The sequence below is a fragment of the Sapajus apella genome, unplaced genomic scaffold (assembly GCF_009761245.1).
Source record: "Sapajus apella isolate SASKATOON/1434 unplaced genomic scaffold, GSC_monkey_1.0 scaffold32, whole genome shotgun sequence".
In the NCBI taxonomy this organism is placed as follows: domain Eukaryota; kingdom Metazoa; phylum Chordata; class Mammalia; order Primates; family Cebidae; genus Sapajus; species Sapajus apella.
In genome coordinates, this window is record NW_022436972.1 from 23742914 (window position 1) to 23769785 (window position 26872).

Consider the following 26872-nt stretch of genomic DNA (forward strand, 5'->3'; position numbering starts at 1 on the left):
GCAGCACAAGCAAATATTTTTATGGTGCTAAATCAATTTTTATTGTCTGTATGATTATAATTTAGGTGATACAATTTGATGTTTATTATAGTCCAATCAGAAATAATTATGTGTCTCTTTATTTTTGTTTTTAGAGATAAAGTCTCACCCTGTCACCCAGGCTGGACTGGGGTGACACAATCAAAGCTCACTGTAGCCTTCAACTCCTATGCTGAAGTGATCCTTCTGCCTCAGTATCCCAAGTAGATGGGACTACAGGCGTGAACCACCATGCCCAGCTAATTCTTTTATATTTTGTATTGTGTGCCTTCTTAACACTAGCTTTGCTATACCTGAAGTTGCCAACTGCTCAGCTTTATATAACTCTTCCATCTTTCCTCATGAAATCTATTTCCAACTCTTTAATTATGTATGTTGCTTTTCTAAATTCTTTTATGGAATGAAATAATTCACTTTGGAAACTTAAATGTGCCAAACTGCAATGTAGTCATGCATCTGAGCAATTTTTTTTTTTTTTTTTTTTTTTTTAAGACAGAGTCTCCCTCTGTTGCCCAGGCTGGAGTGCACTGGCAGGATCTCACCTCACTGAGCCCTCCACTTTTTGGGTTCAAGCGATTCTCCTGCCTCAGCTTCCCAAGTAGCTGGGACTACAGGCGCATGCAACAACGCCCGGCTAATTTTTTGTATTGTAGTAGAGACAGGGTTTCACCATGATGCCTGGGCTGGTCTCAAACTCCTGAACTCAGGCAATTGCCTGCCTTGGCCTCCCAAAGTGCTAGTATTACAGGCGTGAGCCACGCGCCTGGCCCTGAAGGAATTATTCTGAGAGCAGAGTTACTCTCATATTTCAAAGAGTAAACTGGAAACCTGTACTTCCACAGGTCTGCAATTGCACATGTACAGCTGAACCAAAATGAGGTGTTTTTTGTTTTTTGTTTTTTTTTTCCCAAATTACTCAACCAACTCCAAAGCAGACTTGCTGAATCAAAATCTTGGTTTGTGGTAAGGTGTGGATAGTTTCAGATGTAGTTTGGCAAAGCTACGCGGGTGATTCTGATGCACACCCCTGTTTATCAACCACGAAGGAGAGTGGAAGTATCCAATTTGCCTATTCGTAAAGGTGGGGTCGGGTATAAGTAATGTCAGGAAAGGGCTCTTAATCTTTATGGATCTCTTTCTTTTTAGCACCCTTCTACTCCCAAATTCTCAGTGTTCTCATCTGCCCTCAATAGGATTCCTTTTGGGGGATCAGTCTGAAACAGTCTTTCATCTATGGCATCCCATGTAATATAACAGAGGCCATAAAATTATGATTTCTGATGTTTTTCTTTGTCTATTCTGTTTAACCCCTGAATTACTGTTTCATTTAAAAAAGAATAAGGCTAAAATTCACCATAATTAGAGAGGAACAGTATATGCACCATAAGCCTGTTTTCTTCAGTTGACCACTACATACTCTTCTATGAACCCAGTGGTTCCCTGGAGGCATTGTGAGTTTGCAAGACACAAAGTCTCTTCCAACTCCTTTGTTTTCTGGGATCAATCCTTCTCCCTTTTATGATCTAGTTGTGTCAAGCCCCATCTGTTTTCTAATACGACAACTACTTAAAAGCAATTTTTCCGAGGTGTTCATAGATGATAAAGGTTTAATGCATATTTTCTCCCAAGGGTGCCTGAATTTTAATGGAAGACTAAGTAAAGTAAAATGTCACAACAAATGCACTTCTGGCACCATGACCAAAAAAAGTGCCATTGGTATTTTTAACAGATAGTATCATTTTAATCAACAGAACAACAGCATTTCAGATTAACAAGAGGCCTTATCATGCTGGTGCAATACCATAAATGTTCATTTTATAGATGTGAACACTATGCAATCTGCATTAAGTGCTCAAAAATTCTTGAAAGATGTTATTTCCATGGAATCCTAGAATGCAAATTTTGTAATATCTAAAATGATATAAAATAAGTTATAAAGATGTAATGGAACAATGACAGGACTAAAGCTGACAGGCAATTCACACACATTATTATTAATCTACAGCTGAAATTTATAAAGAAATTCTGCTATGCAGGCAATACACGATGTAAGCAGGATCCTAAATCATAGTGTGTGGTAGTTAAACTAAGGTATTCCCTATTCCCTTTCAGAATGATCTAAAAATCTTTTCAGATGTCTGCTCAGAACCATGTTTAGATTTATATACAGACACACACTCTTTGAGAGTCACTTTACACTTTCAGTTTTGGCTGACTGACATCATTCTAACTGATCATTTGGCAGAAGAACAACTTGAGGATCTTAGGGTATCAGTGAGGTATTTTGAAGGTATCAAACTTTGAAACATCCCCGAAGGTGTTCAGAATAAAGAGGGTGGCATTTATCATGAACTGGAAAAAATCAGCACCAGTACTGCTTATGTATCTCTCTAACAAGCTCTGTATCTTTTGGATGTGATATTTATTTCAAAAATCAAGCTACGAATCTCAAAAAATTACCTATACATTAACACACTTAATTGACTGAGAATTCTGGAGCGTAGATATGAAATAAACTCACTGTGACAAGACTCTACAAAACATTACAAGTACTAAAAAACAAATTCTAATGGAAAATTTTTGTAAATGTATTAAACAATTATTCTGAGAAATCAATGAATCAGAGAGAAGACAAAGACCTCTGGACAAGAGCAGAGTGTCTTTGCCAAGAGTGTCTTTCTCCTTTTCTATAGGAATACTTGACTACTGACTTATGGCAAAAAAAAAAAAAAAAAAGGTAGTATCTCATGGATCCTTCAATTATCCATACAAATTAAGTATAAGCTAATTTTACTAAAACATATTGAAGAGAAGAAACAAATGTAGACACTAAATGAGTTGTCCACAGTTAACACATTTCTTATATGAGGAGTTAAAAGTAATAGCATAATAGAGAAAAACTAAAAATACTATTTCTTCATTGTACAATTACTGAACTGCATAACTATGCTTAATTTAGTAAATCTTTCCCTTTCACAGCTTCTGCATACCCAAGCAGCATCAGAGAAGATGGAAAAGAGGGAGAGTTGAAATCTGGCAACCACATTTTAGGGATGCCTACTAAAGAATGAGGGGTTAAGTGCAATGATGTGAAAAACTTGTTTTAAAACACTTTAGCTAAAAATAGGAAAGAGAAAACAGATGAAGCAAGCAGGACAAGATGTAGATAATGCTAGGAGCTGGGCAATGCGGATGTGGGGTCATTATCCAGTTATCCTGAGTTTGTATACATTTAAATTTTGTAATTAAAAAAAAGTATCTGATACTTGATAACTCCACGTAAACCTCCAAGGAACTAAGAAGATGAGGGACCTGGATGTCTTAGCCTCCTTATATACACACAGATCCCATTCAGGTCTTGGCCCTGGGCTCACCTGGCAGACCACATCCACCAGGACCTGTCTCTGACCTCCCACACCCTCCACCACGGCAAACTCAAATTCCATGAGTAATGTGGCTCCCTTCCTCAAATGACCACAGAAGCTAATAAATTAAGACTTCCGATCACTGACCGAGATGAGGGGATGAACTAAGCTAAATAGAGCTATCCAATCTTACTTTCATAATTCTTGGTTAAGTTTAGATCAGTTTGATTTCCTAAGCAAAAATCTACTTCTTGAGTGAGAAATCAGGGCATCATAACAATGTCATTTTCCATGTTAATTTGACTTCCTTCTATAACCTAGTATTTATTGCTTTAAAGTATAAAATATAAATGAAACATAAATTCATACCTATTTCCATAAAAAGGACCCACATATTTTAATGTTGTCAGTACCAATATTCTCACTTAAATTCTAAAAAGCAACCTTTTTCTTTATCTAAATTTAAAAATCCAAAGTACTACAAAATCAAAATTTTCTTGAAAAGCATTTAATAAAACATTACACTTTAATAAAATAAAGATAGGTAAAGCAGAAGCCAAACAATTTTTCAAATTAGCACTGAATTTACGATAGAATTTATAGTCTTAGAATCTATACAAAGATTTCAAAGGAAAGCAATCTATTTAACATCTTTCTGGGGCTATCATGTTGATATGGTCAGGAGGCAGGGAAATACTGGGTAGAAGAGGGCAGTTCCCCAGCAAAGGCCCTACTCTCAAGCCTGGAAACCGTGGCCCTAAATGAGAACAGTTATCCCTGTTTTCCCATTTGAATGTTGTTTTTACCAAAAACACTCTGGTCTACCACACACCCGCATCCTGTACCCATAAAAAACCCAAACTTGGCCAGGTGTGGTGGCTCACGCCTGTAATCCCAGCACTGTGGGAGGCCGAAGCAGGCAGATCACAAGGTCAGGAGTTCAAGACCAGCCTAGCCAACATGGTGAAACCCAATCTCTACTAAAGATACAAAAAATCAGCTGGACGTGGTGGTGTGCACCTGTAATCCCAGCTACTCAGGAGGCTGTGACAGGAGAATTGCTTGAACCCAGGAGGAGCAGGTTGCAATGCAGTGAGCCAAGATTGAGCCATTGCACTGTAGCCTGGGAGACAGGGTAAGACTCTGTCTCAAAAAAACAAAGCAAAACAAAACAAAAACCCAAACTCCACTGGCAGAGGAGCAGAGCAGCACAACAGAGAAGTAAAGAGAAGAAGCATCTGAACATCAAAGAGGCAGCTGGCCACTTGGAAAGGAGTTTGGGCAGAACAGGGGAAGATCATCTTCCCACTCCATCCCCTTTCCAGCTCCCCATCCCACTGAGAGCCACCTCCATCACTCAATAAAAACCTCTACATTCACCATCCTTCAAGTCTGTGTGACCTGATTCTTCCTGGATGACAGACAAGGACCTGGGTACCAAGAGGGCAGGGTGTAAAAGGCTGTCACCCTGACTCTCCACTGAGCTGGTTAACACTTAGCCGTCTATAAACGGCAACTGCTAAAAGAACATTAGTTGTAACACACCCCTGGATGCTACCATGGGGCTGGAAGTCAAAAGCACTCACCCTGCCCCAGCACCTACTTGCCCACATGCTCCCCCTCCCACAAGGGGTTTAAACTTGCCCAAGCAAAATGAGCCACCCCTCCCACTCCTGTCATTAAGTCCTGCAGAGGGGTTGAGGGAACTGTCCTGTCTTAATGTCTTTAAGCCTGTATTTCCGAGTCAAGGTTCTGTTACTTCACAGAACACTCTGATCCACCAGAGCAACAAAAATAGAAGGAGATAGTGAAACCATTGAGAATAAAGAGGTCCCTGTGCAGCTGTGCCCTCCTGCCCTGCCTTCCCTGGGAAAAGAACATGACAAAGGACCTGGCCCTGAGGAATCACCAAGAAAGGCTTTATGTGTTACTTGTTGGGGTATCTTATTATGTGATTTATATATAGATGTGTGTGTGTGTGTGTGTATGTATACACACATATATAATCATATGTTCAATAATAAATCACCATTTCTTTTGAAGACTATTGGTCAAAGCTAGAAGTTAATTTCTTAGAATTCAAACAAATTATGGTTATTAATGTTTAGTCAATCCACATTGTACTAGTTTCCTATTGCTGTTGTAACAAATTATCACAATTTTAGTGGCTTAAAACAACACAAATGTACTCCCTTATAGTTGTAAATTTCAGAAGTTTAAAATCAAGGTGTTGAACAAAATGACAACAACAAATAACCTCATTAAAAAGTGGGCAAAGAACAGGAACAGACATTTTTCAAAAGACATACAAATGGCCAAGAAGCATATAAAAAAAGCTCAACATCACTCATCATGAGAGAAATGCAAACTAAAACCACAATGAGACACTATCTTACAGCAGTCAGAATGGCTATTACAAAAAAGTGAAAAAACAACAGGTATTAGCAAGAATGTCGAGCAAAGGGAATGCTTATGCATTGTTGGTGTGAATGTAAATTAGTACAACATCTACTGAGAACAGTGTAGAGATTTATCAAAGAACTAAAAATTGCACTACCATTTGATGCAGCAATCCCACTACAGAGTATCTACCTAAAGGAAAAGAAATCATTATATAAAAAAGATATCTGCACTCATATGCTTATTGCAGCACTATTAACAATAGCAAACATAGGGAATCAACCTAAATTTCCATTAACCTAAGTATCCAGTATCCATCAACAGATGATTGTATAAAGAAAATGTGGTGTGTATATATATATTCACTCCATGGTCTATATATATAAGACCATGGAACACTACTCAGCCATAAAAAAGAATAAAATCATGTCTTCTGCAGAATAATGAATGGAACTAGAGGCCATTAATCTTAAGTGAAATAACTCAGAAGCAGGAGTACCACATGTTCTCACTTATATGTGGGAGTTAAATAATGTGCACACATGGAGATAGTGTGGAATAATGGACACTGGAGACTCAAAAGGGTGGGAGCGTGGTGAGAGATGAGAAATTACTTAATTTGTACAATGTGCACTATTCAGATGATGGTTACACTAAAAGCCCAGACTTCACCACTATGCAATATATCCATGTAACAAAACTGCTCTTCTACCCTCTAAATCTATTTTTTAAATGAATAAAATAAAATAAAGATGTTGGGAGGGCTCCATTCCTTCCAGAGATTCTAGGCTCTAGGGGAGAATCCATGTTTTTGCTGGCATCTCTCCAACCTCTTGCCTCCACAGTCACATCTTCTCTGACTCTCTGACTCCTCTTGCTTCCCTCTTATTACACTGGGTCCACCTAGATAAGCCAGGAGCATCTCATATGAAGATCACATGATCACAATTACAAAATTCCTTTGGCCAGGTAATATGCATTAATTCCTTAAGTTCCAGGGATTAGGATGTGAGCATCTTTGGGGGTCCATTATTTAGCCTACCACACCCATAAATAAACAATACTTAATTATAAATTTTGATATAGTAATAATGAACTGGTAAATCAATAACACCTGAAATCTATTTTATTATAATTGTAATTTCAATAACATCAGTTAATATCTATGGATACAAACAACTTTTTTTCAAAGGAACTAATAATTAAGCTCGTTAAAAACAGGACACTTATGGGGCTCTGATTTTGATAAACAGAAGGATTATTTCTGCAGCACCTTACATTTTCAAAGTGCTTTGCCATCAATATGATCATATTCACTATCTCATTTAATCTTCCATGTAACTTCTTTATATAAGAGGTAAAAAGACATGTAACTTTTTTAAAGTCACAGAGGCAGAAGATATCATCAGGTCTTTCAGCTTTAAATCACAACCTCTTTCTCCTGTTATACTAGCCAAATAGGGCCTATTTCTCAAGCTCCTTCATGTGGTCCATAGAACCCTGTGTAGGGCACAATTCATTTTGCTATATTTTATTACATGAAGCTCTAAAATTGTAAATGTCATCAAAAATAGAAAAATCAACAGAAATATAAGGGTTAAGATACAGAAAATTTCAGATTACTAATAACAAAATTATTTTTTCTATCATAATTTTCAAAATAATTATGCATAATTTCATTTAGCAATATAATAAATTGCTATGTCTTATGACTAAAATTGGTTTTAAAAATCTAAAAAATCTTAGTACTCTAAGACCAGACTAAAATCAATTAATATTAGACTGCCAATATAAAGCGAGCGTATTTCAATCACAACTACCAAAGGTAAATAAAAGAATTCAAAACTGATAGGGAAGCCACACAAATCTGCAGCATAATTCTATGTAGTTTGCATAGTATTTGCAAGTTTGTGAGTTCTCTGTGAGCTCAATAACCAAGTGTTTGAGAAATAAGAGTTTTTCTGGTTTTCCCTGATAACTTCATCTAAGAAAATCTCACCTTTTTTTCTCCATCACGACATGCTACTTTTTATCTTTATAGCACTTTTCTCTACTTACATATTAACATTTGATTATTTTCTGACTGCACCCACTTCATGTCTGTTTTGTGACTTTATTCTACAAGACAAACAACCCCACAACAGCCTATGTTAACGTTTTCAGTGACGGGCAAAGATGAAGCTTAGATAAGCTATAAGGTTGTGAGGAAAGTACTGAAGGTCACCTATGGTGATAGTTTAAAACTCACACTCTCCATTTGAAATCCATCCCTTTATTCATTAGAAAATACAAATTATTCCTATTTTCTGCCCGTGTTACAGCCTACAGGAAACAGAAATGAAACACCCAGTCCTTTCACTCAGAGAGCTCACAGTACAATGGGGGAACACAGATAAGTGAAACTAATTTCAATGGAGTGGTTCCTGTCATCTTCTCAACCACTTGGCATGGCTTACAAGATCCTTCATAATATGAACTATGCCTACGCTTTCAGTCCCTGGGGTGCCAACGAGAACACAGTGATGGGGAAACCAACCAAGACTAAAGACTGAGAATGCTTTGTTGGGGAAGAAGACACTCAAATAAGAAGGGAGGAAGAGGTGAGGAGCAGTGCCTCATGTCTATAATCCCAGCAGTTTGGGAGGCCAAGGTGGGAAGATCACTTGAGGCCAGAAGTTTGAGACCAGCCTGCGCAACATCACAAGACCTGTTCTCTATAAAAATTTAAAAATTAGCCTGGCATGGTGTTGTATGCCTGGGGAAGCTGAAGCAGGAGGATCACCAGAGCCCGGGAGACGAGGTTGCAGTGAGCTATAATCGTGCCACTGCACTCCAGACCAGGCAAGAGTGAGACCCTGTCTCTCACCCACCCCCCAAAAAAAAGTAGGGGTGAGAAGGGCAAGTAAGATTTTATGTGTATGTCTGTGGGGAAGAAGCCAGAAGGAGGGAGAAAGAAAAGGCATGGTAGATACTATAAACCACGGAATACAGGAACACATTGAAGAAGAGAGATCAGGCAGGGGCTGGGTATTGTAAATAGTATAATATGACAACAATGGGCGGCAAATGGAAAATAAAATCAGAGGTGCAATTATAAGAAACCTTTTAACCACACTAAAGAGTACAGATTTGATCCTAAAAGTGACAGAGCACTGCTACTAAAAGGCTTTAAGCCGGAAAGAGACACAAACCAGATACTCATTTTAGGAAGATAACTGGCAGAGCAGCAGTGCGGATGGTCCCCTTGGTGGTGGAAAGCCATGGGTGGACTCTTATGAAATGGCAGGAAAGCCATGACAGCACATGAGGTAAGGGTGCAGTGAGGCTGCTGTGCATAGGAGCACTCCATGAAGATTTCAGCGGCTGACAGAGATGAAAAGGATTCCATAGATTTTTAGGAGGTTACAGAGAAGTAATGGGACTTGCTGACTAGCTGATTGTGAAGAGTGACAGAGAGGGAGGATTTAGATGGCTACAGCATTCACATTTGGAGTTAAAATCATTTCATAATTCCAAAATACTAAGTTACCACTTGTGGAGTAATTATAACAGGCCAGGTATATCATCTGATTTCATCCATATAATTCAAAGAGTAGCAAGCAATCCTTTCCTGGAGGACCCTGAGGCTTAGAAAGGCTTGCAACTTTCCAAGGTCACAACATGTAGGTAGGATTTGAAACTATATCTGTCTTCCTTTCTAGCCATCTAAGAGAGATTGAAAGAATGGCAAAGAATTTACTGACACTATCCTGAAAGGACAGGCAGAAAAGACTGCCGTGCTGCTCACTGTTTCTCCCCTTAAAAACAGTAATCGGGGCTGCTGCACAGTTGCATCTCAACCTTAAGCCTTACTGTGTATTTTTAAGTGGTGAGTAAGAAAGGAGATGCAAAAGTGCTAGTTAATAATAATAATAATAGTAATAATGACTTCATTCACTAACATAAGCAAGTCTATGTAAACCAGGCACCTTCAGAGAACAAAATATTTACAAGATATATATTAACACATGGCATTGTATTGGAACTATTACAATCCACATGGGAAATTGACAAGCTTTTTCAGTATTAATTGTAATTACAGCGATCACAGTGACTTTAGAAATTATTTATGTAGGCTCTCACATACCCTCCCACTGTAAATTAGCAGTATTAGTTAATGGACACATTAAATGTTTTACCATTCATTTAATATTTTCAGACTGTACCAGAGATTGGAACAATCCATTAGGCTCATTCCCTTGGCACAAGCTCTTTTAGGTTATAACGGTAAATGGCTTTGTACAAGACACATATGTAATGTGAAATTTCAAAACAAAATAATTATCTTGTTTTGTATTGGTCACCACGAAACTAAAATGTTTTTAAAATCTGATTTTTCCATTACACCATAATCACACTTAAGGAATGGAAAAGATATCTGAGTACGCTAAAAAGTTCAAAAGAACTATGAAAATGATACCAAATAAGTGCTTTACGCCACGTTCATAGTGTTTAAAGCTGTTCTCCGAATTGCCTGCAAGACATCACCAGGTATCTTACGTCACTTCAAATTCACAATGTCCAGAACTGACGTCTTCTTTTCACACCCACCACCACTAACCTACTTTTATTCCCATTTTCAACCCTTAATTAAAGGCATCATTTATATACCAACCCTCCTCAAATCAATAACTCTGCATTTACTTCCTCCTCTCCTTCTCCCCTCCCTTTGGCCAGAGCTCTCCAGTCCTTCTGCACAAAGTCTCTCATCCAGCCCTTCCTTCCTTTCCAGGGCAGACAAGCTGATCTATGCCCTTATCCTGGTTTCTGGGAACATCCTGACAGTGTCCAAGGTGGTATTCCTGCTAAATCCATCACTCCTATCAAATGCATCCAGAAGGTGGCCCGTCTCTACTAAAAATACAAAAATTCAGCTGGGCATGGTGGCGTGTGCCTGTAATCCCAGCTACTCAGGAGGCTGAGGCAGGAGAATTGCCTGAACCCAGGAGGCGGAGGTTGCGGTGAGCCGAGATCGGGCCATTGCACTCCAGCCTGGGTAATAAAAGTGAAACTCCGTCTCAAAAAAAAAAAAAAAAAAAAATTCTGAATAGGCAATAATCATCTGTGATACAAAATTCAAAATGTATTTGGAATGAAAAGCACATATCCCTCCTAAGCCTGCCCCCCAGCTACTGACTTCCTTTACTGAAGGCAAATATTTATCTTCCTGTGTTTCTCTCCAGGGATATTCTACCCATATACAACAATTATATGCTCTTTTGAGATTTAAATGCATGCATGTGTGCACACACACACAAAGACACACAGAGTAACATCTTATAATTCACACTGTTTGCATCTGGCTTTTTCCACTGAAGAAAACTTGAAGTCTGGTTTGCTACAGACAGAGCTCATTCACCTTTTTAACGGTTGCATAACATTCCATTGCATGATATATTTCACGATTTACTCCAACCAGTCTCTAACTTGTGCATTTGGGTTGTTTCCAATCTTTTGCTATTACAACATGCAATCATATCTTTGTATACATGTGTTTGTACACATAAATGGCACACTTCACTACCCCTGCTGATTCCAGACAATGATAGTAGTGAAGGCACTGATAAAGAGTTGAAAACTTACTTTATACTCTATCCCGTAAAGTGTGTATCTTGATACTGTGTTAAACTTCAGGCTAAAGTCTTTTAGAAGTTTATTTACAGTCATTTTGAGGATAATCATGTCTGCCCTTGCTGGTGGAAATGATTCTACATTTTCCTAAAAAGGTACATGGCAACCTAAAATATATTCACATGAATACTGTACCTGCACAAAAAAAAAAAAAAAAAAAAAAACCCTCCCCAAAATCTGAACTCTTACAAAGGCTCCAAAGAGAGAAGGATTAACTGCTTTATACTGACAGCTTTTCTCACATTATGGTTCTAATCAGTGGGGCAGCTCTAATAATACTGTTAAGTAACTGGGAAAGATTAATTTGTTATTGTTAGCACCCTTTATTGATGGAATTCTGAAAAATAAAATGACCAAAATTTGCGCAGAAACCAGACCACAAAGGCCAAACTACTCTTACAAACATGAGATCTATATAACACAGAATACTGTGACTCCTGCCACTTGAAATATTAGGCCTATATGGCTGCTGGTTACTCCCCTAGTAGCTAACTACTGTCAGACATTTCATACTAAATAGCGTTGTGCTAGATTATTACAAATCATTAATGAAGTATGTAAAAGCATCCCCTTTGCAGAAACAAGAAACCCTACCAAGTGATTCCAACAGACTACATGACTGGGCACTGCCTGGTGTTTGGATCAATGGAAGACATCACTGAGTCTTGCTGGAAGGGGCCTTAACAAGTCCTGATGTCAAGGGCAAAGGCTGACGTATAGCCATACTTTCTAAGATGTCAGCTCTCTTTAATAGTTTCTTACTGTTAATTTGTTTATCTCCAAGATATAAAGACTAACTTCTGCCTTGAGTTCCATCTCAGTGGAGGCAGCTTACCAGAAGGTTCTGAGAGTATCCTGACAGCTGGCCAACCCTCCACCCCAACCCTGATCAGCCAGTACAACCTGAGTTCCAGGACCTTCCCAAAGTCCTTAGATCTTCTACCAGCAGGTCTCAACCTGTAGCAACCAACAAAGTAAACAACTAAAAAACAAAATCTCCAACTAGATAACACTCAACCTGCCTAATTGTCAATAGGAAGATCTTGCTTCTGACTTCCCTTGTCTGTTGCCGACTAGACTGTTGCTTGTCTCTTGGAAGTACTAACCTATCTTTGCCTTCATAAATTGAGATTTGGGCTCAGCGAAGCTTAAACTGGATCCAGAGACCACAAAAATGTGTGAGGCAGAAACAAGTAAACAGAAAATCTCTTTCTGCCTGAAACTAATTTCATGATTTTCTTGTTGGAAATTAAATCCTTACCTAAGACTAAAGTGCAAAGGGGGATCAAATTTGCTAATCCTCTCTTGTCCGTCAGCCTAGTGACTGCAAGAACCAATGCACGGCACAGGTGCTCTAATCACTGCCAGCTGGTACACTGTCCTAGGTGAGCTTTCTTCTCACTTGAAGGTAATAAGGATTCACTAGGAATGGCCAGACTAACTGGGCTTTTACTTGGTTAATGTGATTTTACTCTAATTATTGGTGCTTCAAACTTCTCATATACTATCATTCTCATGGAAAGAGCACAGGCTTTAAATATTAATTATGCTACTTGATAACTAAGTAAATTTACACAAATTCAGTTATCTGAGCCTCACCCCTCACCTCCTCCATCTGTTGAATGGAAGGAAGAATGCCCCATGGACTTATTGAAATAATGAAGTGAGATATTAATATAATATAAAAATACCTATGTGCCTATTACTTCTTATGGATTATAGGACACTCCAAAAAGATTTCAGAAACAAATGAATCATCATTTATTTTTTCATCTACATTAAAAACACCTTAAATTATTATAAAGTCTTATAGCAATAATAGGCTTTCCTTAGTGTTATTTTAGGCCCTAGGACTTTGGTGTGAGGAAGCCCATAATAACCTTAAGAGCTATTTATCTGGCTTAGTCTTAGAAAAGATGCTATGTCACTAAAAGACAAATATGAAACATCCACAGAAACAATGATATTTCATTTCTAAAAGCCCCGAATTTCTAAGATCTAGAAAAAGGAATATAAATTTTAAACTTAACATAACTTATCAGCTTTTGAGTATAAAGCCATCTAAATTGTATATAAATCAGTTTTAAAAGACAAACCTAAAATTATTTTAATTTTTTTTAAAGAAAAGGTTGCTGATTTAAATTGTCTAATGGAGCCAAAATCTGTGAAGTGTAACAATGTGTTTATATTTTTGGAGCATTTCATACAGGATGTAAAGCCCAATTCTGGAGTTGTCAATAAGACCAGCTGTAGTGGACATGGAACCATTTCTAGGTGCCCATCACTGGGGGCCCCTTCAGGGTGACTCAAGACTCCACCAGGCTTGGGTTGCTCATGAGGCCTAGGGTTGCAAACATCTCTGGGATTTTCTGGAGCGTTTGAGCACTATGCCTCCCTGCTATACCTTATTTCTTAACAGGTATAGTTAAGAAACTATAGTTAACACCAAAGATTCTGGCTTTCAAGGAGTTATGGAACTTAAAAAAAATCTTAGCAAACAGAACACTATCGTGCTAGCCAGTACAGAACTATCAAGATATTAAAACTCTTCAGAGCTCAGCTGTTTCAATGAGATGGTTATTGGGTAGCAGGCTCTCTTTTGCTAATATGCAGATATTTATAGTGAGATTAAAAAAATTTTTTTATTGTCAGTAGTTTCTTTTACTGTATTAGGCCCCTATTCCAGGTACTTACATGAGACAAGTCTTGGTCTTTAACAGAGTTTGCACCTTTAGTCTGCGCCACAAATAGGCATGAGAAGTCAGAGTCAATCTAAATGAGTACAGGACTAAAGAGCCTTCAACAAAACACTTCAGCCACATCAAGACCACATGAAGTCTAGGTAAATTCCATAGCCCTTCTTCAAAAAGTATATCAGTCAGGTGGGAAAAATAAGAATAAACCTTCCATAGCAGTCTGCATAGCTTAGAAGCTTCTGTATAACAGGACGGTTGGTGGAACTCGGGCTGCTGGTCCAAAACTTGACCTATTCTTGCCTGTTTTCATGCAGTAACTCTCAGAAGAGACAGGTTTCAGAAGTTCACCTCCACACAGTGACAAGCTTTGTCTACAGGATCACAGTGACAATGACAGTATCAGCTCTAGACCATCTAACTGGAGTCTACAAAAGGCCTTGTTTAGGAGCACATGCATGAACTGCAGATTTGTAACCAGCCCCAAGAGCAGGAGGCAGCACAGCACAGGGCCATGCACTCCCTGGGAGTTACAACATGGCACGCCCACTGGGAAGGTCAGTCCTCCATGATACAAGGTTATAACTGGCTAAGCTTTTCACGTGACAGCAGTCTGCCACTGGCAATCCACAGAATGCCGAAGGCTAAAGGCCATCTAGGAAACCAGCTTCATAAAACACGGATGTTCAGACTCAGGATTAAAAAGTTCTACACAGCGGCCAGCACTGGACCTCAGAAATACTGTGGGGGGGGGCATGTTTATGGAGAGGAGCAGATGAACTAGTGTCAGAGAAGTTTGTTTGTGGAATCCTGAATGGTCTGGGCCTCAAGTTCTAAGAAGACTGTCATCTCCCACCGTCTTTCCTATAACCCAGGCCCCTGTCATGGCACAGTTTCCAGTCTCAGTTGGGAGGTGGGTTCCTGGTTTTTTGTATCCAAACAATCCTATTCCCAAAGCCACATACTTTAAAGACAAGGACCTATCCCTGATGGCAGACAGCACAGCCTTTAAATTTGTTTAAATTTGAGTAAAACTTTTAAAAAATTTGGTACTCAGTGGCCAGTTCTTTTTATTTAGCACTGTATACCCAGAATCTAGCACAAATGTCTGATATGTAAAATGAACTCTCAATAAATATTTGTTAAATGAATGAATGAATGAATTCTAAGGGCAGTCCTGGAAGTGGACAGGTAGATGGGGAGTGGGCTGCTGGGCAACAGTCTAGGACAGAAAAAGTACTGGAGGCAGCAGATTGAAGGTTACTGATCAGGAGCACTCTATTTTCCCTGAGTCATGGATCTTCAGTAAGATCACTCCCAGGGCAAGGGGAAAATAGAAACACCAAGCCTGGCAAACGATCATGACATCCTGATTCAACCTCCAACACAGCTCTTTGGAGGACAAGTGACCTCTCCCACCTATTGTAGTGTCTATTAACCACCACGTACCCTTTCATGAAACTGATCTATGTTCTGGGGTTCCCACAGTCTGATTTTTGCAAGGAAGCCTTAGGTTCCCAGAGCTCTAGAGTTGGCAGAATAACCAAGGACACACTCATTGGGTATTACCTTACTTTAGAAAGTCCATTTGAAAGATTTCTGGAAGGCTACTAGTGAAGGTGGAGACACAGGTTCTGTTCTTCTGCCACACCTTATCTTTACCCCAAGATTTGCATCTAGCTACATAGGGACCAAAGGTTTCTTATGCCCTAGGACTTTGGTGTGAGGAAGCCCATAATAACCTTAAGAGCTATTTCTCTGGGTTAGTCTTAGAAAAGATGCTATATCACTAAACGATAAATATGAAACACCCACAGAAACAATGATATTTCATTTCTAAAAGCCCCTAATTTCTAAGATATAGAAAAAGGAATACAAATTTTAAACTTAACATAACTTATCAGCTTTCTGGGTATAAAGCCATCTAAATTGTACATAAATCAGTTTTAAAAGGCAAAAAACCCAACCACTTCAATTGCATTAATATGGCATCATTTTAGACAGCTATAAAATATTTTAACTAATATAAATGTTAAAATATGAGGTTTGCTGCTATCAGTCATCTAATAATTATGTAAGCAAAAGTGGGACCACTGCAATGATTAATGAAAGGCAAGAATCACATTTGTAAACATGGTATAAAATAGTCTTAAGTCATTACATAAATATTTCAATGAGGATGCAAGAATTGGTGTGTATAATATATATAAACCAGCGTCATGGGGAGGGATTAGAAAACTGTTCTCTAAGCCAAAACATGACCTAATACTTTTTGTCCAAAAAAACCCACAACAGTTTTCTAATGTCACTCATTCATTCATTCAACCAGGACGTATCCCTTCATTTATTCAACAAATATTTATTAGCTTTCCCTCTGTGCCAGGCACCGTGTTAGCCTTGGGGATTCAGTGATAAAGAAGACACAGTCTTTGTATCTGCAAGGAAATCTCAGTTTTCACCATCTTTCCTTACCCCTTCTCACATGCACACACTGTGCAAAGATCTCCTCAACTGCATTTTAGAAAGATGGCCATTTAGTTCTTGCTCTGTGGTATAAGGAGCCGCCATGTGTAAAGTGTCTAGCATAGTGCCCAGAAGTCTCTAAATCCACTCTTCTTTGCCTACTCCAACAAACATCAAGAGCTGAGAGCTCTGAATTCCATATTAGCTGTGCCCTAATATTAGCCATCTAACCTTGAGAAATTTATTTCAGTACTTGAAGCTGTGTCTGCTTTGAGAACTCTCTTTTTGAAGACCCCTTTCAGCTCACAGGGAATGAGATGTCTAAAGATTTCTAACAATGGGAAGAGCTATTACCTCATAAGGGGCCTGTTCTATCAGATGACTCAAGTTAGAAAGTTCTCTGTTACACTGAACTTGAATTATTACTCCATGAATTCAACCACTGGTCCTGCACACTGCAGTAACACAAAACCTGTCTACAGCCTCGCCTACATGATAATGCCCAAATATTAAAAAGACATCTGCCACATTTTCCCAAATTTTTAAAATAAAGAGGGCCCTTAAATGCCAATCAACCCCAGAATTCCCAGACCTTTTCATAATATAGGTTACCATCCTCTGTGAGGTCTTTAGTCAACATTTCTCTTTAAAATACAGTGCCCAAAATACAATGAAATATTCTAAATTTGTAGTCTGACCAGCAAGTGCTTGCTATACATCTGGTGACGCAGTACAAAACTCTGCTTAACTTGTAGAAAAGAACTGAACATGTAATAACCAGTTACAGGAATACTGTCTGAACCACATTCATTTAAAACTCCACAATAAAAACGCAGCATAGCAAAGTCATGAAGATATAAACTGAGGCCAGATGATGCGGACGGGTTTGGATTCTAGTCATTACATATATTAGATGTCAGCCTCTCTATTTCAGATTCTCCATCTATCAAATGGGGATCATAATCATTCTTAAACTCTAGGATTCATACAAAGAATTAAATGAGTTATCAGAAAAGGCATTCAGAACAAAAACAACAATTACAACAAATATCAAATAAGATGGGCAACTTATTTGTCAGTGATTATTTATTTAGGTGATAATCTAAATACCTTTTGTGTGTGTGCATTCACAAGTGATATGAAAAGAAAATAACTTTTAGTCATTTCCTTTGTAAGTAAATATTGATAGATTAATGGAGAAAAGTAAACTGACAGCTTTTTAAGTTCAAAGGATGTGATCTCCCTCTAAGAGAGAGATGAAATAAACTATATTAACTGGGAGGAAGCTAAAAGAAAAGCAGAGTAAATAGAAAGGAAACATTAAAGGAATTCTTAAGAACATTTTCTTCCGTACCACTAAAACCCGGACTGCTCATTTCAATTATATTATGAACGCATAATTTCTGATATTTGATGCGCCATAAGAGTATGTTCTCGTGTTTATTGGTGTCTTTTTATGTAGACTTTTTAATACCTCATAGAAAGAATCATAATCTAATGCTAATAAACTTTAGTCCCATCTGCTGTGGCAAGTGACCCCTGAACTAAAATCCTTCTTTGTTCCAGTGATCGTTTAATTCTAAATATAAGTGTTACCAGAGGGTGCCTGTGTTTCATCAACCGAGTAAGCCAGTGTGAATGTGCAGTACCGTGAAATTTCACACACACCTACAGACCGCCCCCTGAAAATGTTGAGTAGTTAAACAAACGATATATATTACCTTTGTATTTCTTTCTACTTCAAACAAACAAACAAAAAAACACATGCTACTTTCTCTAGCAAACTCCTCTAAGAAGTTTTAACAATGCCAATACAATAATACCTTTAAAATTGTGACTCATTTAAGATTTAGTGTAATCTTCATTAAAATTTAAAGAAAACAGTCATTTGAATAGCATGCTTTGAAACCCTAACATACACCATGTGATCGTGATGACGTTTGTATCATTAAATAGCTCTTCTTTCACAAATAACATTTACCTAACAAGGTGAGATTATAATTCCATTTATTATTCCCAGTCATAGTTATTAATATGAGATAAAAGTGGAACTAAATCTTTGCTATACCTCTGAAAGATAAGCAGCATGGAATGTTTTCTCAAGATAAAGTTCATGCACATTCTTCTTCCAAATTCCCAAACTTATAGGAATTAGCAACATACAGCCACTTGGAAATAGGGAAATGATAAGCTCAGAAAAATAATAGCCCCTTTTATTAAACTGCATGTGCTCATCACTGTGTTAGGTATTGTGGTGTATTATCACATTTAATTTAATCCTGATAACCATGTGAGGCAGGCACTCTTGTTATTCTCAATGAGTGATGAGGAAACTGGGATTTAAAAAGGTTAACCAATTTGTCTAAGGACACATAACCGGATGTAGCCAAGTCAGGACCCAAACCCAGGCTGTCTGACTTTCATGGTCTAAGCTCCTATCCTCTAAAAATTGGGTAAATTTAAAAAAAACCTGGGGATAGACATATCCTGATTAGTGAGAAAGAGAGAAGTATTTGAGGAAGAAAGAGAACAGCAGAGGCAGAGATTACCCAGATGGAAAGGACCCTGTGTGATTGGAAAGAGTCTTGGATTAAACATCAGGAGGTCTGGGATCCCTTTCCTAGGGTGGCACCAGTGTGACCAAAAGGAGATCAATTCTCTCCAGCCTCACATGGGAGGAATACATTCACATACAGCATAGGGCTGTGTTAAAGATAAAAATGCTAAAGCAAAAATGAAACTTCCAAATCACCATACAGATAGCAATCAAATTTTTTAAATGAAATTTTTTAAATGAATAATACAAAAGAACATTTTATTGATTTAACAGTCATAGAAAATGCCATGGTTGAACTTAAACTACAAATAAATTATTATTTTTTCCTTTTTTTTTCCTTCTTTTGTTTTTTGAGACGGTGTCTCTCCATCATCCAGGCTAGAGCACAGTGGTGTGATCTTGCCTCACCGCAATCTCCACCTCCCGGGCTCAAGCAATCCTCCCACCTCAGCCTCCTGAGTAACTTTGACTACAGACATGCATCACGATGCCCAGTTAATTTTTTCATTTTTTGCAGAGATAGGGTTTCACTATGTTACCCAGGCTGGTCTTGAACTCTTGCGGCTCAAGTGATCCATCCACCGCAGCCTTCTAAAGTGTTGGGATTACTGGCGTGAGCCACCGTGCCTGGCTTGAACTACAAAGACATTAATAAACATTAACCTAAAGGCTGTCAGAAATTGTTCTTTTCCATTCCCTGATCACATCACTACTGCCTAAAGTAACAAAATATACTTTCATTGGTAGTAGGTTTTATTGTTGTTGACTATGGCAGAAGACACTTGTGAAATCATAAACTCAAACCATGGCTAAAATTAGCCCAATTTGAGGCAATAAAAGTATACATAAAAATTTGTCATATCTATTCTTTTCCTTTTTTATGAGACAGAGTCTTGCTCTGTCACCCAGGCTGGAGTACAGTGGCACGATCTCCACTCACTGCAACTTCAGATTCCCAGGTTCAAGCAATTCTCCTGTGTCAGCCTCCCAAGTAGCTGGGACTACTGGCATGCACCACCAACGCCCAGCTAATTTTTCTATATTAGGTAGAGATGGGGGTTTCACCTGGCCTCAAATGATCCACCTCTTGGACCTCCCAAAGTGTTAGGATTACAGGCATGAGCCACCGTGCCCAGCCAATTTTTGTATTTTTAGTAGAGACGGGGTTTTGCCATGTTTGCCAGGCTGGTCTCAAACTCCTAACCTCAAGTGACTCACCCACCTTGGCCTCCCAAAGTACAGGGATTACAGATGTGGGCCACCTCGCCCAGCCCATATCTATTTATTTACATCATAAGACCTAGAACAGAAGAATCTAGCAACACTATGTGACCTATTAAAACTGAGATAAATGGGCATTGCTTTTTTAAGCCACTAAGTTTGTGGTTGGTTGTTATACAGCAATAGAAAACTAATACAATACCTGAGGCAATTTAGATAACTAAAAAAACTTATTAACTCCACAGATGGGAGTGAAATACTGTACAAGAAAGGAAGAGTGATCATACTGTATGTAAATCATCTCCCAATCCTTTGACAGGACTGTCTTAGTGTCTGTGTCCCCCGCTGAAGCCTAACTCACTCATACCAATTGAATGTCACAGAAACAATACTGAAGAATTTTCCAGGTTAGGTCAGTCACTGCCCTGCATTTTAGAACCCATTTTACCAGAGTGCAGCCCTGCGTTTTCAGGCAAAGTACAGGTTTTCCATTTTCCATTTACTATTTATGTAGTTTCCATTTACTATTGTACTTTGTCAATACATCACCCTTAGAAACTTCAGCAAGAGGAGGGATGGCTGAAATGAAGTAGAATTTAGCCATCCCTGGCTCCTCCAACCATAATACATCAAACTACAACATTAACCTTTGACATGAACAAGCCACAATAACAGCATCAGTAGCAGTCACAATAATTGAGATAGGTAAGACATTTAAATATTTAAAGACAGGGAGATTTGTCAATTGCTGATTAAAAACATGTCTCTTGCTCCGTTTTATACCCTAGAAAGTTCTACCAAATTCATTTGCTCTAAAACCCTAAGCAATCTGCCTTTTTAGTCCCTATATTTGTTTTTGTTTCTGTTTTGTTTTGTTTTGTTTTGTTTTAGAGACAAGGTCTCACTTTGTTGTCCAGGCTGGAGAGCAGTGGTACAATCACAGTTCACTGCAACCTCAAACTCTGGGGCTCTAGCAATCCTCCCATCTCAGCCTTCAGAAGAGCTGGTACTACAGGCATACACCATTACACCTGGCTAATTTTTGTATATATATTTTTTTATAGAGACGGGGTGTCCCAGGCTGGTCTATGTTATGTTCCCCAGGCTGGTCTTAAACTCCTGACTTCATAAGATCCTACCACCAGCCTCCCAAATTCCTGGCATTACAGGCGTGAGCCACTGTGCCCAACCAGTCCCTGTATTTCTAGTCCAATAAACAAAGATAGTGTTTGGCTGAATGAAGAAACTTCTTGAAAATATTTCAACAAACAGTCTTCATATGCCTAAAATAAACTTTCATCTTATTACTTAAAATCAATAAATACTTATGGATAAGGCACTATGAGATAAAAAGGTATGACAGAGTCCCTCTCCTCAAGGAGGTTATAGTAAAAATAAACAGTAAAAAAAAAATTTTTTTGAGACAGGGTCTCACTCTGTTGCCCAGGCTGGGATCATAGCTCACTAGAGCCTTAAACTCCTTAAGCAATCAGCCTCCCAAGTATCTGGGACTATAGGTGCATGCCACCATACCCAGCTAATTTTTGTTTCTGTTGTAGAGATGAGTGTCTCACTACGTTCCACAGGCTGGTGTCAAACTCCTGGCCTCAAGTAATCCTCCTGCCCCAGCCTCTCAAAGTGTTGGGATTTCAGGTGTGAGCCACTGTCCCTAGCCAAAAATAAGTACTTAACTAAGTATAAGGCAGCATATGCTAAATTCTGTAAGAAAGATACTACAGGAAAGATCACATGCCTAGTTGAAGGATCAATAAAGACCTGTACAAAGGATTTGAATAATCTCTCCAAAACCCATACTTCCTACTCCAAAACCTTAGACCTTATCTTCACCTGAAATTAATGCATGCTTCAAATCTTAAATTTTGAAACCCTCTTTCAGATCAAACTCTTAAAGTATACAAAATTCTTGCTAAATAGGAGGAATAATTTCTAGTGTTCTATAGCACCATAGGATGACCATAGCTAACAATAACATATTCTATAGCTTCCAACAGCTACAGGAGAATACTGAATGTTTCTAACACAAAGAAATGGTCGATGTTTGAGACCATGGATATCCTGATTACCTTGATCTAATCACTGTATATTACATGTATCGAAACATCACTATGTATCCCATAAATATGCACAATCATTATTTGTCATTAAAAAACTAAAAAGCATTAAAAAACAAATACATAAATCTTGATTGGGGGAACCCTTATTCCCCCTTCATGAGGCTCCAGCAGAAAGAGGATTATTCTTCACTGCTCAGGGAGAAGCAAGTGGCTAATCCTACTAGTGGGACTGGTGAAGTTCTTTCACCTCACCCTATCCCACCTTCAAGTGGGAGAAAGAAGGAATAAGCAACATTTTGGCCTTAGGTCTCCAACAATTTATCAGAAGCTCTGTATTTAGTGGTTGTTGGATGCCGTTCAGCCAAAGCTGTCCCCTACTCCTTGTGTTGTATTTTCAAAAACTGAGAAGTAAGAGCAGGGAGACGGATGAGTTATCGATCTCTAAAATATCTAGCAATCCCTCCCTTTTTCTTTCTGTTCAATATGTCCTATAAACCATCAAACCTGGATCAATTCATTTGTTTGTTCTCTACTCCCACTTAAAGAAAATGTCATAAGCACAGGGAGTAAGGACATTACTAAACTTGATCTCTAATCTTTGGTAGACCCCAGTCACTACTTAATAATCATCTATAGGTCCCTGTTCAGTTTCAATTCTCTTCTTCTACAGAAGCTACTATTAACCATCCTCAACTTTCACTCACAGCAGACAACTTTACCCTTCAATTGCACTGAGAAATCAGTACTTGGTTTTGAAATACATAAACTTCCGGGCCACACCTGCCTCCATAAGTTTTCTGTCTCCCATTCAATGCTGATTTCTTAACCTGTGCTCTGATTCCTACATCCATCAGCTTACTTTTGGTTCTAAGTATTCCTCCTCTCTTCATATAAATGCATTCAAGATCATTTTTAAAACACAGCAAAAGAACAACAACAAAACTAAAATCATCTTCTTACCTGAACATTTTACTATCTCTGTTCTCCTTTTAACTGCCAAGCTTTTAGAAAACAGTTACATACCCTGTCTCTGCCTGCCTTTCACTTTGCATTCACAGTGCAGCCTGATGCCTGCCCCCCAGCCCCGCCCCACACTGAAACTACTCACATCAATGGGACCAAATGATCTCCAAGTTAACAAGCTGAAGCATCACTTTTTAATTCTTCTTTGACTTGACCTCTCTACAGTATACGACATGTCAAAGCATCTATCTTGAAACTCTCTTCCACTTGGTTTTACACATCACTGACCCCTGAATCTCCTTTACTTAAGAATGCTCTCAGTCTTTACTGGTTAAACCTTGAATTTTAACATTTTCCCAGGACTCTATTCTTGGCTTTCCTCTTCTCAAACTAAACTCTCCCTGGGGATGGGGGGAGATGGAGAGGAATATTTACACTATGAATTATCCCACATGCCCATAAATCAATAAGGCTACATCTGAATTCATTCGCGTCCTCTCTTCCCTCCACCCCTACCAGTGCTCACCTCTATCATGGCACTGCTGTGCACCTGCCCTGTGTCTGTGTCCCCTGCCCTGGCATGCCTAGGGGATGGACACTGCATGCTGCTGTCAGGAATGGTGGCTTTCCAGGGAGGACAGGGAGTACAGATGGGGGTGACAACACAGCAAGAACAATGCACCTCTGAGGACCTAGGGAGTATGTGGTTATAAGTTCAGTGTACATGAACTTGGGCTGAACAACACCAGGTATATGTTGAGAGAAATTCCCCTCTGAATTTCTTGTGCTTAACACATAGTGGCAACTCAATCCATACTTTGTGAATGAAAGAAGTTGGAAAAAATGGGCTATCTGAAATAAGCTTTGAAGAATTGGTAGTATTCCCACAGTAACAGACAGGGAAGGAATCGCTGAAGTCAGAGGGAACAGGAAAAGTAAAGCTGCTGTACTAATGGGACACAGGAGGACAAACAATTGTCCGGTATTACTAGAATGCTGAAGCATGATCTTACAAGATCTGAAGACTGAGTTGGGGACACAATTCGCAGGCAATGTGGAACCAGTGAGGTCTTTTGAAGCAATGGGATCTGTCATCAGAAAAGAACACACTGGAACAGAGCTGCCAAATGAATTACCTAAGTGAGAAGTGGAGCCCTGAACAACAGCAACTGACTGAACAATGGCAACTGGAGTGAAATGGAGTGAAAGTAGACTAGATGGAGAAAATATTGTCTTTAAGACTGAAGGTAAACAAACTTTTTAAATACTCAAGAACAATGGAATTAATGGAAGTATTAATTTAAAGGAAGTGAGAAACTTAAAGCACTAAAATTAAAAAGGAAAAACTGTAAAATTTTTAAAAAGCATATTTAACCCCAGGTTAACTGAGTCATAACTGGTACTGGGTGTTAGAATACACAATGTATTGAAAGTTGATTATGTTGGTAGGAACTCCAACATGCATAAGTTAAAACACTTTGTAACTGAACAGGGCATTCTGTAGATGCTGAAGAGAAAGGTCATTCTATCACTTTTGAGAAGGGAGTCAGCAGAATATAACCATACCGTGAAGCTGTTGTTAGCATTTTTCGTGCTTGCTTCAGCTACACTAGCATCTGAGAGGTCAACTTCATCAAATATCAGAGACTGTTAAGGAAAAAAAAACACAAACACATTAGAAGAAAACCTAACTCAATGTTCTTCAATACATTTTTTACTATCGGGTCATGACTATGAAGCTATATCAGGAATTAGGAATAGAAAAAGTTAAGTGAGTGATACTCTCTGCGATTTCTTCTTAGAAACGAAAAATAAAAGCATAAAGCACAACTAATCCATAAATCCCAAACTGAAAAGAACTTTAAAGACCCCCTGGGAACACTGTTTCAATACAAACGTTCTGTGCTCTCTGGAAGCATAACAGCTACCACTTGTCGGGAACCTGCTGAGTGTGTGGCATACACATGCACAGTGCAGTCTCTGTAAAGCTTGTGACAACTCTGCCAGGGAGGCAGAGGCAGTATCATTGTTTCCAGATTTGCAGGGTGACAGCTGAGAGCTAGTCCTGGCTTAGCTCAGGACTATAACTATGCGTTCAAATGAGGTGATGAATTTGCTTTGCAAGTAGCAGATGACTTTTTCTGTATACTCTTAAAATGCAAGGTCCTAGTAAATAAATGTATGTTTCCCACTTTTAGTCAGTCACTATTCATACTCATTCAGCATTCTTCCAGCAAGGCAGGCATACCGGTGTACCTCCAGAGCTGCGGAAACTAAAACTTTAAGTAGTTGACAGTTGAACTTGAAACTCAAGTAGACTGTACAACTAGTCTACTTCAATTTAACCAATCTGACTCTAAGACTTGTTCGTTGACTGGAAGGAATTTACAGTGTACCACAGGAGATTAAACAGACAAAACTCACTTTAAGGTAAGACAGACAATTAAGAGTGAAAAGAAATACAGTGAAATGCTATAGAAGGTCACAGATGATTTATCCAGCAGAAAACAACTGAACTCTCTCTCTTGTGAATCATGGAATAAGCACTATTTGAGGGGATCTTGAAGAAAACAGGGAACTTTGTCAAGTACAGATGGGGGGAAAGTCATCCTAATGATGGTAGCATGAGCCAAAACTGGAGGCTGTCAAATAGCCAATGCTGTCTAGAGATAAATGTGAAAAATCAGGATGGAGCCAGGTCAGGGACAATTTTGAACATAATGACTTGTAAAATGAGATTATTTTACATGGTTATTACTTCTATAGATACATAAACTTAGAATTAGGTTTGTTTGCTTGTTTTTACCTCCTGGTGTACAACTCTACCAATTATATCTGGAGTACACATTTTTTAAAATGAAAATAATCAATTCTTCAACAGGCACAGTAGCCAGAAATCCTAATGTTTATTTTTGAAGCAATACTAAAATACGAGTTTTTACAAATTGCTTCTCCCAAAATTGTATTACTATTATTTGATTCAACTGTTATATAAAAATTATTTTAAGTCTTGATTTGATTTCAATATGATTTTTATCCCTAATTGTTAGCATGCTGGAGTGATTATTTTATGTCAGGTACTATGTAAGCTCTCGATGTGTATTTTCTCCTTTAGGCTTCCTCTCAACAGCACATGCAGTCCACAGCCACCCCTGGAATATGCTGCACGTGGGATGTGAGCTCCTGTCTGAACACAGAGCATGAATTTTTAGCCACTACGGCAGCTCTCTCTCTCAAGGCTAGGTAAAGGTGTACAAGGTAAAAGGAGGAAACCCAAAATGTTGAGTTTATTACATCTAATAAGGTTACACTTAATGCTTTATTTTAATTGGAAAGAAAGAAGAAAAGAAGAAATGAAACTACACTAGAGCCTTCCTAAAAGATTATTCTTAGGGACATGCTACGGGACTGACTCAAATAGACCCG

At 38.5% G+C, this 26872-nt stretch overlaps 1 protein-coding gene across 4 annotated transcripts in view; it reads right to left on the reverse strand.

The window, feature by feature from the left end:
- Window positions 1-26872, reverse strand: part of DGKH (diacylglycerol kinase eta) — a 192775-nt gene that overhangs the window by 79498 nt on the left and 86405 nt on the right. For all 4 annotated transcript variants that reach the window (XM_032294783.1, XM_032294785.1, XM_032294784.1 and 1 more), the window contains exon 4: window positions 25013-25093. In XM_032294783.1, coding sequence (XP_032150674.1) covers window positions 25013-25093 — 81 coding nt within the window. The remainder of the gene's footprint in view (window positions 1-25012; window positions 25094-26872) is intronic.